At 48.3% G+C, this 16,711-nt stretch overlaps 1 protein-coding gene across 34 annotated transcripts in view; it reads right to left on the reverse strand.

Moving 5' to 3' along the window:
• The window catches only part of LOC147116285 (cyclic nucleotide-gated channel beta-1-like), a 441,619-nt gene that overhangs the window by 265,885 nt on the left and 159,023 nt on the right, over positions 1-16,711 (reverse strand). For 15 of the 34 annotated variants that reach the window (XM_085991081.1, XM_085991080.1, XM_085991082.1 and 12 more), the window contains 4 exons: positions 4,687-4,740; positions 2,855-2,908; positions 1,147-1,200; positions 389-442 (listed from right to left, as the gene is read on the reverse strand). The exons of 8 other annotated variants lie outside the window; for them this stretch is intronic. In XM_085991081.1, the coding sequence (XP_085847207.1) occupies positions 389-442; positions 1,147-1,200; positions 2,855-2,908; positions 4,687-4,740 (216 nt within the window). The remainder of the gene's footprint in view (positions 1-388; positions 443-1,146; positions 1,201-2,854; positions 2,909-4,686; positions 4,741-16,711) is intronic. 11 more of the 34 variants (XM_085991097.1, XM_085991102.1, XM_085991104.1 and 8 more) reach the window with 4 other exon arrangements.

Consider the following 16,711-nt stretch of genomic DNA (forward strand, 5'->3'; position numbering starts at 1 on the left):
CCAGAGAGGGTAACGCATCCAGGGTCAATTGCATCTTTAAAAGGGAGTAGGTTCAATATCTGTTGATGAGAGGGACTGAGGATAATAGAGATATTATATAACAATATGACATTTATTTCAAAAGAGGCAGGGTTAGGAATTTACTGTTCCTTACTGTAGGAGATCAACAGATGATGCTGGTGGGGAAAAATAATTACACATGGACTCTGGATAGAGTGTATTCTGAATGGGCTGAATCACTTTTACTTGCTCCAGATTTACTTAGCTTCTTATTCCCTCATCATTCACTCTGTCACCCCCCATCCGCACAATCTCACTTTCTCCCTCACTCTTTCCCATTCCTTCTCTCGGTCATCCCCTCTCACAGGAAGGAAGGTGAAGGACTCACTCTGCCGGTGGTAAATCCTCACTGCTCTTGGTTTCTTCACACACCAGCACTGGACTAACAGGCAAAACAAATAGAAATGAACATCAGCACATCGCCTGTCTCTATAAATTTACACACAGACACAGTCAGTGGTTTCTCACTCTGGGGGATATTTATTTCTGTGGGTAAACCTAATGAAAAATATTTCACTGAAACTATTATAAATTAATGATAATTAAGTGATACTTTTCCTTCACTTTACAAACACAGGAAACTATGCCCCCAAAAGGACACAGACAGGGCCCCAAAGCCTGGCACTCGATTTAAACCGCCTGCCCCAAAACAGCCCTGGCCACGCCGGGCTCTCCAGCTAGTATGTGTATATAACGGTATAAGTATGCACACACACCCACACAATCTGTGCCATATATTACTCAGGAACACTTGTGCGGTGATACAAATTTGATGAAACTATACGTGCGAATGTATATAAAAGTATGACATTCATTTCAAAGGAGGCAGGGTTAGGAATTTACTGTTCCTTACAGTAGGAGATCAACAGATGGTGCTGGTGGGGAAAAATAATTACACATGGACTCTGGATAGACTGCATTCTGAATGGGCTGAATTTCATTTACTTGCTTCAGATTTATGTAGGTTCTTATTCCCTCATCATTCACTCTGTCACACTGCGCCCCCGCTCTCTCACTTCTCCCTCACTCTTTCCCATTCCTTTTCTCTGTCATTCCCTCTCTCAGGAAGGAAGGTGAAGGACTCACTCTGCCGGTGGTAAATCCTCACAGCTCTTGGTTTCTTCACACACCGGCACTGGACTAACAGGCAAAACAAATAGAAATGAACATCAGCACACCGCCTGTCTCTATAAATTTACACACAGACACAGTCAGTGGTTACTCATTCTGAGGATATTTATTTCTGTATGTCAACATAAGGAACAATATTTCACTAAAACTATTAAAAACAAATGAAAGTTTAGTAACATTTTTCTTTCACTTTACAAACAGAGGAAACTATATCCTCCGTGTGTGTGATTGTGTGTGTGTATCTGCTTGTGGCTATGTATATGTGTATATAACGGTATAAGTATGCACACTCACCCACACAATCTGTGACATATATTACACAGGAACACTTGTGCGGTTATACAAATTTGATGAAACTATACGTGTGAATGTATATAAAAGGGTAGAATCTCCCCATTCTTGCTACATTGCACAGACCACAAAATTGCAGGTGTGCAGCCTGCAGGATTGCAATTCATGCTCGCAGTTGCTCAGGGCCCTCGCAATGGGTGAGGACTTGGAAAATCTACCTTAAAGTGTGCTATAAACATCTCACTCACTCCTTCACAGTTAGATTGTCTCATTTAACACCCGCACGTGCACTGAAAGAATCATTCACTTTTCACTGACACACTTCCTCACTTCATCCCTGTCTCTCATTTCTTCATCCCTCATTTCTCACTCTATGGGCGCGATCTTGCCAGCCCTGGGGTGGCGTGTGTGGAGGCGGGACTGCTGGGAAAATGGCAGAATTTGGGGGCGGGTGCCCAACGCGCCTCCAACCCGCCTCCATACCATTTTCCCAGGAGGCGGGTAGCCATCCAACGCCGCGTCCCGTCTTCTTGGAGGTGGGAAGGGATTAAAGCCTATTAACTGCCTGTTAACAGATAGTTAACAGGCAGAAAATAGGATTATCCCCTTTTTACCCTCAGAAGTGCGGGCTTCCCGAAGGCTCCAAAACCCGCCAGGTCAGCGAGGCGAGTATTGGGTCTGCGGGGGTCAGAGGGGTGCAAAAGTGCTGTGAAGGTAAGTGATGGGCGCAAGAGTGGAGGGGTGGGTATCTGAGGTATGTGCAAAGTGTTATTAAAAGTGTACTTACCTTGGTTTCTTCCTGCAGGCTTCAGTCGGTGTGTATGCGGAGAGTCTAGGACCTCCGCATTGGAGATGACAGATGGTTGTTGCATTCTAAAATGCAACAATCATCTAATTTCTGCAAAAGAAAGAAGTTTGATGAGATCTTGAATTAAAGACCTCATCAAACTACAGAGAATGTTACTGCTTGACAACTTCACAGAGCTGTCAAACGATAACAATTCATCTGTCAAAGATGAAACTTCATACATTGACGCTCTCTACAGCTGGCTTTCCCTTAATTGGCGTGCTAAGCCCGCTAGGCGGGCTTAACAAGGTAAATCAAGGGACAATAGCGTGGGTTGGCCAGAAGTTGATGGAGGCGGGACTGAAACCCGACAAGTGGGAGTCCCGCCTCCAAAAGCTCCCCATTGAGAAAGTCACCCCCTTTGTTTCTCTCCCTCTTTCCCTCTCCCATGGGACATTCACATTTCCCTTCTTTCCTCACTCTAGGCTTTTTATTCCTTCACTCCACAACATTCACTCTCTATGTCGCCTTGCAGTCCCCTCTCCCCCTCATCCCCTCTCTAAGGAAGGAAGTTGAAGGACTCACTCTGCTGCTAGTAAATCCTCATTGCTCTCGGCTTCTTCACAAATCTGCACCGATCTGATGGACAAAGCAAAGAGAAATAAACAGCTGCGCACAGCGTGGGGCAGAAGATCCATGATGGTGAGGCGGGTCATTCTGATATAAGTGTCAGCACCCGCCGGCCGGGAACCTCAGCCGCTGATCCTGGTGAACGTTCTGGAATCAGGGGGAAGCTTTTCTAATTTGTAGGCCCGCACCAACAAGAAATGATTTGGAAGTGGTCAGCGACCAAACCCTGGTCAACGTGAAGCAGTTATCAATAAGGCAAAGTGGGTACTGAGGCATCTCTAAAGGGCATTGGATCAAAACATTGCATGGATGAATGGTGGGCAGTTTTGGTTACACTACCTCAAGAAGGATGTAGACTCATCAGAAATAATTTCAAGAGTGACCAGGATCTAAGTTATGCAGAAAGACTTAAGCGACTAAGCTTATTTTTGCACAAGAGAAGGCTGAGGGCAGACTTAATACAATCCTACAAAATAAAATAGATATGGTTGAAGTAAACAAGCTAGGTAGTTGAACAATGAGCATAGAGACTAGATGACTCAAGTCCAGAATTCACAAGACTGGGCAAGGCTAGAGATCAGAAAAATAATTCCACAGGGTACTGGCAGACGAGACTTTCTGCTCTGGCCACAACACCGGCTGAAGTGTGGGCAGGCGGGGCTAGCGTCTGCCCCTCAGCTAAGTTGCTGACCCTGGGAATCTTCTGTGGCCAGCCTCAGGTCAATGTTTTTTTTCGTGACTCCTGGCTGTATTTCCACTTGCACCACACATGCATACGCACACATACACTTAAACACACACACACACACACACACACACACACACACACCTGGGCGGTAATCTGGGGGATAGACTGATTTAAATGGAATGATAATCGGGCAGGTTCTATAAAAGAAAGAACTTGCAGATATAGCGCCTTTCACAACCTGAGGAGTTCACTGCTGCAGGAATCCAGCAGCTGCAGCAGCTTAAAGGGTCCAACAGACCCAACTAATACAAAACGTTTGCTACGAGAACGTGCCAGGAATCTACCCAAATGGATCACTTCACTCTCTATTGAGCCCACTCACTGCATTGTGCTCCACATAAGATTAGTGGCGTGTTCTGATGATCCCCAGTAATGCTGGACACCTGTTATAGACAGGAATCCTTACATTCAGAGTTTCTAAGGTGATAATGACTGAAAACAGGCCCATGACACCATCATTACTGTCTTATCAGAGTATGCCTACCCATATATGGGCAGGTACGTCCAGTATGTCTCGGACGTGACACTGGCGCAGAACCCGTGGGGGGCTGGGCCGCACGGTTCCCCACTCGATTACTCACCCTGCCTACCTGAGTAATACTGGAAAAGTGGTATAACTCAGCTGGGAAATCCTGCCTGTGAAACAGACTCCCAGAGAGGGTAACGCATCCAGGGTCAATTGCATCTTTAAAAGGGAGTAGGATCAATATCTGTTGATGAGCGGGACTGAGGGTAATAGAGATATTATAGAACAGTATGACATTGATTTCAAAGGAGGGAGGGTTAGGAATTTACTCTTCCTTACAGTAGGAGATTAACAGATGGTGCTGGTGGGGAAAAATAAATACACATGGACTCTGGATAGAGTGTATTCTGAATAGGCTGAATTTCATTTACTTGCTCCAGATTTACTTAGCTTCTTATTCCCTCATCATTCACTCTGTCACACCCAGCCCCCGCACTCTCACTTTCTCCCTCACTCTCTCCCATTCCTTCTCTCCGTCATCCCCTCTCTCAGGAAGGAAGGTGAAGGACTCACTCTGCCGGTGGTAAATCCTCACAGCTCTTGGTTTCTTCACACACCGGCACTGGACTAACAGGCAAAACAAATAGAAATGAACATCAGCACATCACCTGTCTCTATAAACCTACACAAGTGCACACATAGTCAATAGACCCTGACATACTGGCAAATGTACGTTTAAGGATATCACCATACATGCATACGCACACGTACACTTAAACACACACACTTGGGAGGTAATCTGGAGAGGTGGATTGGTTTCAATGAAATGAAAATGAGGCCGTTTCTATAAAAGGTGGGAGATCTGCTCCAGGAGATTACTACCGATGAAGGCAAAAAGTTACCCCACAGACTCTACAGCCTAGAAATTGCAATTGATGCAGCTTTCTGGGTTAATGGAGCCATACTAAAAGTTGTTGGGAGCACTGTAGCCTGCTCATTAATGTCGATATTGCTGGCTTTTTGTAGCAGGAGAAAATTGTGCATTAGGTCGCCCGTTCAGTGAGAAAGAAATGAAAGAAGAAAGACTTGCATTTAAATAGCACCTTTCATAGCCTCAGGACATCCCAAAGTGCTTTACAGCCAATGAAGTGCTTTTGAAGTGTAGTCACTTTTGTAATGTAGGGAACACCACAGCCAATTTACGCACAGCAAGCTCCCACAGACAGCAATGTGATAATGAACAGCTAATCTGTTTTATTGATGTTGGTTGAGGGATAAATATTGGCCAGGACACCAGGGTGAACTTGCCTGCTCTCAGCAAATGGGCACTCTCCCCAGAATCACATGGTTCAATGTGCTTGGGAACAGATTTCAGACAGGGATGAATGCTGCACCTAGAACACAATGGACATGCAGAGTTTGGAGGAAGAAGATAGCTGACCTTAAGGAGCCAGCTATTGTGAACCTTGTGTACTGTTTGGGCCGTCTGGCACCTACCACAAGCAGCGGTGCCACAGAACTAGGCCTCAAAACTAGTAAATCATTTTGTGCTGAGCCATGCTAACTAGCAATAGAAGGTTAACTAGTGCGGGACTGCCTTGCGTCAGGGCAGCAAATGCTCACAAAGCATGGCCATACTTCAACAAGTGTACAACTCAGACTGTGGGCTCCCACAAAAGAACTCCTTGTAATGCAATCCAGATGCCTGATGCATGTTCATTCAGTGTGAGGCAGGATGAGCTGCTGCATGACACTGTGTGTGCTCCATGCATGCGCAATATCTCAGACTACTTATCACCTTGAAGGACAAAATGGCACATAATGGGAGGAGCAAGGAACTGGAGGTGGTCCGAGGCTGTACAAGTCCCCAACGCCTTTTTGCGGCTCCCTGGAAATCAAAATAGATGGGGTCAGTGAAGCTGGAGGCCTCCTCTGAGCTCAGGCTGGTACCATTATGCTCCTGTCATGTCTCTTCTCCAACTCAATCATTGGCACAGGCATACACTCAACTTTAGCATCACCACACACATCATACTGCAGCACAAGAACTGCTCGAAGGTCATTCTTGCTATGTGTTGCTCCTCTGCTTTCTTTCAGCAATGCAAGAAACGTGTCATGAAACATCCCATATCCCTGAGCAAGCAGCACCTCACACCACATTGTGTAACTCACACCACCTTGTGTCACTCACACCACCTTGTGTAACTCACACCACCTTGTGTCACTCACACCACCTTATGTAACTCACACCACCTTGAGTAACTCACACCACCTTGTGTAACTCACACCACCTTGAGTAACTCACACCACCTTGAGTAACTCACACCACCTTGTGTCACTCACACCACCTTGAGTAACACACACCACCTTGAGTCACTCACACCACCTTGTGTCACTCACACTACCTTGTGTCACTCACACCACCTTGTGTCATTCACACCACCTTGTGTCACTCACACCATCTTGTGTAACTCACACCACCTTGTGTCACTCACACCACCTTGAGAAACTCACACCACCTTGTGTCACTCACACCACCTTGTGTCACTCACACCACCTTGTGTCACTCACACCACCTTGAGTAACTCACACCACCTTGTGTCACTCACACCACCTTGTGTCACTCACACCATCTTGTGTAACTCACAACACCTTGTGTCACTCACACCACCTTGAGTAAATCACACCACCTTGTGTCACTCACACCACCTTGTGTCACTCACACCACCTTGTGTAACTCACACCACCTTGTGTCACTCACACCACCTTGTGTCACTCACACCACCTTGTGTCACTCACATTACCTTGTGTCACTCACACCACCTTGTGTCATTCACACCACCTTGTGTCACTCACATCATCTTGTGTAACTCACACCACATTGTGTCACTCACACCACCTTGAGTAACTCACACCACCTTGTGTCACTCACACCACCTTGTGTCATTCACACCACCTTGTGTCACTCACACCACCTTGTGTAACTCACACCACCTTGTGTCACTCACACCACATTGAGTAACTCACACCACCTTGTGTCACTTACACCACCTTGTATCACTCACACCACCTTGTGTCATTCACACCACCTTGTGTCACTCACACCACCTTGTGTAACTCACACCACCTTGTGTCACTCACACCACCTTGAGTAACTCACACCACTTTGTGTCACTCACACTACCTTGTGTCACCCACACCACCTTGTGTCACTCACAACACCTAGTGTCACTCACACCACCTTGTGTCACTCACACCACCTTGTGTCACACGACCTTCTGTCACTCACACCACATTGTGTCACTCACACCAGATTGTGTCATTCACACCACCTTGTGTCACTCACACCACATTGCGTCACTCACACCACCTTGAGTAACTCACACCACCTTGTGTCACTCACACCACCTTGTGTCAATAATATCACCTTGTGTAACTCACACCACCTTGTGTCACTCACACCAACTTGAGTAACTCACACCACCTTCTGTCACTCACACCACCTTGTGTAACTCACACCACCTTGTGTAACTCACACCACCTTGTGTCACTCACACCAGATTGTGTCACTCACACCACCTTGTGTCACTCACACCACCTTGTGTCACTCACACCACATTGTGTCACTCACACCACCTTGTGTAACTCACACCACCTTGTGTCACTCACACCAACTTGAGTAACTCACACCACCTTGTGTCACTCACACCACCTTGTGTCACTCACACCACCTTATGTCACTCACACCACCTTGAGTAACTCACACTACCTTCTGTCACTCACACCATCTTGTGTAACTCACACCACATTGTGTCACTCACACCACCTTGTGTCACTCACACCACTTTGTGTCACTCACACCACCTTCTGTCACTCACACCACCTTGTGTAACTCACACCACATTGAGTCACTCACACCACCATGTGTCACTCACACCACCTTCTGTCACTCACACCACCTGGTGTAACTCACACCACCATGTGTAACTCACACCACCTTGTGTCACTCACACCACATTGTGTCACACACAACCTTGAGTAACTCACACCACCTTGTGTCACTCACACCACCTTGTGTCACTCACACCACCTTGTGTCACTCACACCACCTTGAGTAACTCACACCACCTTGTGTCACTCACACCACCTTGTGTCACTCACACCACCTTGTGTAACTCACACCACCTTGTGTCGCTCACAGCACCTTGAATAACTCACGCCACCTTCTGTCACTCACACCACCTTGTGTAACTCACACCACCTTGTGTCACTCACACCACCTTGTGTAACTCACACCACATTGTGTCACTCACACCACCTTGTGTCACTCACACCACTTTGTGTCACTCACACCACCTTCTGTCACTCACACCACCTTGTGTAACTCACATCACATTGTGTCACTCACACCACCATGTGTCACTCACACCACCTTCTGTCACTCACACCACCTGGTGTAACTCACACCACCTTGTGTAACTCACACCACCTTGTGTCACTCACACCACATTGTGTCACACACAACCTTGAGTATCTCACACCACCGTGTGTCACTCACACCACCTTGTGTCACTCACACCACCTTGTGTCACTCACACCACCTTGAGTAACTCACACCACCTTGTGTCACTCACACCACCTTGTGTCACTCACACCACCTTGTGTAACTCACACCACCTTGTGTCGCTCACACCACCTTGAGTAACTCACGCCACCTTCTGTCACTCACACCACCTTGTGTAACTCACACCACCTTGTGTCACTCACACCACATTGTGTCACTCACACCACCTTGAGTAACTCACACCACCTTGTGTCACTCACACCACCTTGTGTCACTCACACCACCTTGTGTCACTCACACCACCTTGAGTAACTCACACCACCTTGTGTCACTCACACCACCTTGTGTCACTCACACCACCTTGTGTAACTCACACCACCTTGTGTCGCTCACACCACCTTGAGTAACTCACGCCAACTTCTGTCACTCACACCACCTTGTGTAACTCACACCACCTTGTGTCGCTCACACCACCTTGAGTAACTCACACTACCTTGTGTCACTCACACCACCTTGTGTCACTCACACCACCTTGCGTCACTCACACCACCTTGTGTCACTCACACCACATTGTGTAACTCACACCACTTTGTGTCACTCACACCACCTTGTGTAACTCACACCACATTGTGTCGCGCACACCACCTTGTGTCACTCACACGACCTTGTGTTACTCACACCACATTGTGTCACTCACAGCACCTTGTGTCACTCACACCACCTTGTGTAACTCACACCACCTTGTGTCACTCACACCACCTTGTGTCACTCACACCAGATTGTGTCACTCACACCACCTTGTGTCACTCACACCACCTTGTGTCACACACACCACCTTGTGTAACTCACACCACCTTGTGTCACTCACACCAGCTTGTGTCACTCACACCACCTTGTGTCACTCACACCACCTTGTGTCACTCACACCACCTTGAGTAACTCACACCACCTTGTGTCACTCACACCACCTTGTGTCACTCACACCACCTTGTGTAACTCACAGCACCTTGTGTCACTCACACCACCTTGTGTCACTCACACCACCTTGTATCACTCACAGCACCTTGTGTCACTCACACCACCTTGTGTCACTCACATCACCTTGTGTCACTCACACCACCTTGTGTAACTCACACCACCTTGTGTAACTCACACCACCTTGTGTCACTCACACCAGATTGTGTCACTCACACCACCTTATGTCACTCACACCACATTGTGTCACTCACACCACATTGTGTCACTCACACCACCTTGTGTAACTCACACCGCCTTGTGTCACTCACACCAACTTGAGTAACTCACACCACCTTGTGTCACTCACACCACCTTCTGTCACTCACACCACCTTGTGTAACTCACACCACATTGTGTCACTCACACCACCATGTGTCACTCACACCACCTTCTGTCACTCACACCACCTTGTGTAACTCACAGCACCTTGTGTAACTCACACCACCTTGTGTCACTCACACCACATTGTGTCACTCACACCACCTTGAGTAACTCACACCACCTTGTGTCACTCACACCACCTTGTGTCAATCACACCACCTTGAGTAACTCACACCACCTTGAGTCACTCACACCACCTTGTGTCACTCACACCACCTTGTGTCACTCACACTACCTTGTGTCACTCACACCACCTTGTGTCATTCACACCACCTTGTGTCACTCACACCATCTTGTGTAACTCACACCACCTTGTGTCACTCACACCACCTTGAGAAACTCACACCACCTTGTGTCACTCACACCACCTTGTGTCACTCACACCACCTTGTGTCACTCATACCACCTTGAGTAACTCACACCACCTTGTGTCACTCACACCACCTTGTGTCACTCACACCATCTTGTGTAACTCACACCACCTTGTGTCACTCACACCACCTTGTGTCACTCACACCACCTTGTGTAACTCACACCACCTTGTGTCACTCACACCACCTTGTGTCACTCACACCACCTTGTGTCACTCACACCACCTTGTGTCATTCACACCACCTTGTGTCACTCACACCATCTTGTGTAACTCACACCACATTGTGTCACTCACACCACCTTGAGTAACTCACACCACCTTGTGTCACTCACACCACCTTGTGTCATTCACACCACCTTGTGTCACTCACACCACCTTCTGTAACTCACACCACCTTGAGTAACTCACACCACCTTGTGTCACTCACACTACCTTGTGTCACGCACACCACATTGTGTCACTCACAACACCTAGTGTCACTCACACCACCTTGTGTCACTCACACCACCTTGTGTCACACGACCTTCTGTCACTCACACCACATTGTGTCACTCACACCACCTTGTGTCACTCACACCACCTTGTGTAACTCACACCACCTTGTGTCACTCACACCAGATTGTGTCATTCACACCACCGTGTGTCACTCACACCACCTTGCGTCACTCACACCACCTTGAGTAACTCACACCACCTTGTGTCACTCACACCACCTTGTGTCAATAATATCAACTTGTGTAACTCACACCACCTTGTGTCACTCACACCACCTTGAGTAACTCACACCACCTTCTGTCACTCACACCACCTTGTGTAACTCACACCACCTTGTGTAACTCACACCACCTTGTGTCACTCACACCAGATTGTGTCACTCACACCACCTTGTGTCACTCACACCACCTTGTGTCACTCACACCACATTGTGTCACTCACACCACCTTGTGTAACTCACACCACCTTGTGTCACTCACACCAACTTGAGTAACTCACACCACCTTGTGTCACTCACACCACCTTGTGTCACTCACACCACCTTATGTCACTCACACCACCTTGAGTAACTCACACTACCTTCTGTCACTCACACCATCTTGTGTAACTCAAACCACATTGTGTCACTCACACCACCTTGTGTCACTCACACCACTTTGTGTCACTCACACCACCTTCTGTCACTCACACCACCTTGTGTAACTCACACCACATTGTGTCACTCACACCTCCATGTGTCACTCACACCACCTTCTGTCACTCACACCACCTGGTGTAACTCACACCACCTTGTGTAACTCACACCACCTTGTGTCACTCACACCACATTGTGTCACTCACACCACCTTGAGTAACTCACACCACCTTGTGTCACTCACACCACCTTGTGTCACGCACACCACCTTGTGTCACTCACACCACCTTGAGTAACTCACACCACCTTGTGTCACTCACACCACCTTGTGTCACTCACACCACCTTGTGTAACTCACACCACCTTGTGTCGCTCACACCACCTTGAGTAACTCACGCCACCTTCTGTCACTCACACCACCTTGTGTAACTCACACCACCTTGTGTCGCTCACACCACCTTGAGTAACTCACACTACCTTGTGTCACTCACACCACCTTGTGTCACTCACACCACCTTGCATCACTCACACCACCTTGTGTCACTCACAGCACATTGTGTAACTCACACCACTTTGTGTCACTCACACCACCTTGTGTAACTCAAACCACATTGTGTCGCGCACACCACCTTGTGTCACTCACACGACCTTGTGTTACTCACACCACATTGTGTCACTCACAGCACCTTGTGTCACTCACACCACCTTGTGTAACTCACACCACCTTGTGTCACTCACACCACCTTGTGTCACTCACACCAGATTGTGTCACTCACACCACCTTGTGTCACTCACACCACCTTGTGTCACACACACCACCTTGTGTAACTCACACCACCTTGTGTCACTCACACCAGCTTGTGTCACTCACACCACCTTGTGTCACTCACACCACCTTGTGTCACTCACACCACCTTGAGGACTTCACACCACCTTGTGTCACTCACACCACCTTGTGTCACTCACACCACCTTGTGTCACTCACACCACCTTGTGTAACTCACAGCACCTTGTGTCACTCACACCACCTTGTGTCACTCACACCACCTTGTATCACTCACAGCACCTTGTGTCACTCACACCACCTTGTGTCACTCACACCACCTTGTGTCACTCACATCACCTTGTGTCACTCACACCACCTTGCGTCACTCACACCACATTGTGTCACTCACACCACATTGTGTAACTCACACCACTTTGTGTCACTCACACCACCTTGTGTAACTCACACCACATTGTGTCGCGCACACCACCTTGTGTAACTCACACCACTTTGTGTCACTCACACTACCTTGTGTTACTCACACCACTTTGTGTCACTCACACCACCTTGTGTAACTCACACCACATTGTGTCGCGCACACCACCTTGTGTCACCCACACTACCTTGTGTTACTCACACCAAATTGTGTCACTCACAGCACCTTGTGTCACTCACACCACTTGTGTAACTCACACCAACTTGTGTCACTCACACCACCTTGTGTCACTCACACCAGATTCTGTCACTCACACCACCTTGTGTCACTCACACCACCTTGTGTCACTCACACCACCTTGTGTCACTCACACCACCTTGTGTCACTCACACCACCTTGTGTCACTCACACCACCTTGTGTCACTCACACCACCTTGTGTCACTCACACCACATTGTGTCACTCACACCACCTTGTGTCACTCACACCACATTGTGTCGCGCACACCACCTTGTGTCACTCACACCACATTGTGGAACTCACACCACTTTGTGTCACTCACACCACCTTGTGTAACTCACACCACATTGTGTCGCGCACACCACCTTGTGTCACTCACACTACCTTGTGTTACTCACACCACATTGTGTCACTCACAGCACCTTGTGTCACTCACACCACCTTGTGTACCTCACACCAACTTGTGTCACTCACACCAGATTGTGTCACTCACACCACCTTGTGTCACTCACACCACCTTGTGTCACTCACACCACCTTGTGTAACTCACACCACATTGTGTCACTCACACCACCTTGTGTCACTCACACCACCTTGTGTCACTCACACCACCTTGAGTAACTCACACCACCTTGTGTCACTCACACCACCTTGTGTCACTCACACCACATTGTGTAACTCACAGCAACTTGTGTCACTCACACCACCTTGTGTCACTCACACCACCTTGTATCACTCACAGCACATTGTGTCACTCACACCACCTTGTGTCACTCACACCACCTTATGTCACTCACACCACCTTGAGTAACTCACATCACCTTGTGTCACTCAGACCACCTTGTGTCACTTACACCACCTTGTGTCACTCACACCACCTTGTGTCACTCACACCACCTTGAGTAACTCAAACCACCTTGTGTCACTCACACCACCTTGTGTCACTCATATCACCTTGCGTCACTCACACCAGATTGTGTCACTCACACCACCTTGTGTCACTCACATCACCTTGTGTCACTCACACCACATTGTGTCACTCACACCACCTTGTGTAACTCACACCACCTTGTGTCACTCACACCAACTTGAGTAACTCACACCACCTTGTGTCACTCACACCACCTTGTGTCACTCACACCATCTTGTGTCACTCACACCACCTTGCGTCACTCACACCACCTTGTGTCACTCACACAACATTGTGTAACTCACACCACTTTGTGTCACTCACACCACTTTGTGTAACTCACACCACATTGTGTCGCGCACACCACCTTGTGTCACTCACACGACCTTGTGTAACTCACACCACCTTGTGTCGCTCACACCACCTTGAGTAACTCACGCCACCTTCTGTCACTCACACCACCTTGTGTAACTCACACCACCTTGAGTAACTCACACAACCTTGTGTCACTCACAGCACCTTGTGTCACTCACACCACCTTGCGTCACTCACACCACATTGTGTCACACACACCACATTGTGTAACTCACATCACTTTGTGTCACTCACACCAACTTGTGTAACTCACACCACATTGTGTCGCGCACACCACCTTGTGTCACTCACACCACCTTGTGTAACTCACACCACCTTGTGTCACTCACACCACCTTGTGTCACTCACACCACCTTGTGTCACTCACACCACCTTGTGTCACTCACACCACCTTGTGTAACTCACACCACCTTGTGTCACTCACACCAGCTTGTGTCACTCATACCAACTTGAGTAACTCACACTACCTTGTGTCACTCACACCACCTTGTGTCACTCACACCACCTTGCGTCACTCACACCACCTTGTGTCACTCACACCACATTGTGTAACTCACACCACTTTGTGTCACTCACACCACCTTGTGTAACTCACACCACATTGTGTCGCGCACACCACCTTGTGTCACTCACACTACCTTGTGTTACTCACACCACATTGTGTCACTCACAGCACCTTGTGTCACTCACACCACCTTGTGTAACTCACACCAACTTGTGTCACTCACACCACCTTGTGTCACTCGCACCAGATTGTGTCCCTCACACCACCTTGTGTCACTCACACCACCTTGTGTCACTCACACCACCTTGTGTCACTCACACCACCTTGTGTAACTCACACCAACTTGTGTCACTCACACCACCTTGTGTCACTCGCACCAGATTGTGTCACTCACACCACCTTGTGTCACTCACACCACCTTGTGTCACTCACACCACCTTGTGTCACTCACACCACCTTGTGTCACTCACACCACCTTGTGTAACTCACAGCACCTTGTGTCACTCACACCACCTTGTGTCACTCACACCACCTTGTATCACTCACAGCACCTTGTGTCACTCACACCACCTTGTGTCACTCACACCACCTTATGTCACTCACACCACCTTGAGTAACTCACATCACCTTGTGTCACTCAGACCACCTTGTGTCACTTACACCACCTTGTGTAACTCACACCACCTTGTGTCACTCACACCAACTTGAGTAACTCACACCACCTTGTGTCACTCACACCACCTTGCGTCACTTACATCACCTTGTGTCACTCACACCACCTTGCGTCACTCACACCACCTTGTGTCACTCACACCACATTGTGTAACTCACACCACTTTGTGTCACTCACACCACCTTGTGTAACTCACACCACATTGTGTCGCGCACACCACCTTGTGTCACTCACACGACCTTGTGTAACTCACACCACCTTGTGTCGCTCACACCACCTTGAATAACTCACGCCACCTTCTGTCACTCACACCACCTTGTGTAACTCACACCACCTTGAGTAACTCACACAACCTTGTGTCACTCACACCACCTTGTGTCACTCACACCACCTTGCGTCACTCACACCACATTGTGTTACGCACACCACATTGTGTAACTCACATCACTTTGTGTCACTCACACCACCTTGTGTAACTCACACTACATTGTGTCACTCACACCACCTTGTGTCACTCACACCACCTTGTGTAACTCACACCACCTTGTGTCACTCACACCACCTTGTGTCACTCACACCAGATTGTGTCACTCACACCACCTTGTGTCACTCACACCAACTTGTGTCACTCACACCACCTTGTGTAACTCACACCACCTTGTGTCACTCACACCAGCTTGTGTCACTCACACCACCTTGTGGCACTCACACCACCTTGTGTCACTCACACCACCTTGAGTAACTCACACCACCTTGTGTCACTCACACCACCTTGTGTCACTCACACCACCTTGTGTCACTCACACCACCTTGTGTAACTCACAGCACCTTGTGTCACTCACACCACCTTGTGTCACTCACACCACCTTGTATCACTCACAGCACCTTGTGTCACTCACACCACCTTGTGTCACTCACATCACCTTGTGTCACTCACACCACCTTGTGTCACTCACACCACCTTGGGTCACTCACACCACCTTGAGTAACTCACACCAGCTTGTGTCACTCACACCACCTTATGTCACTCACACCACCTTGAGTAACTCACATCACCTTGTGTCACTCACACCACCTTGTGTCACTTACACCAGCTTGTGTCACTCACACCACCTTGTGTCACTCACACCACCTTGAGTAACTCAAACCACCTTGTGTCACTCACACCAACTTGAGTAACTCACACTACCTTGTGTCACTCACACCACCTTGTGTCACTCACACCACCTT

Source organism: Somniosus microcephalus, chromosome 6 (assembly GCF_052327205.1).
Source record: "Somniosus microcephalus isolate GS21.2 chromosome 6, FLI_Smic_1.0, whole genome shotgun sequence".
NCBI classification, from domain to species: Eukaryota; Metazoa; Chordata; class Chondrichthyes; order Squaliformes; family Somniosidae; genus Somniosus; species Somniosus microcephalus.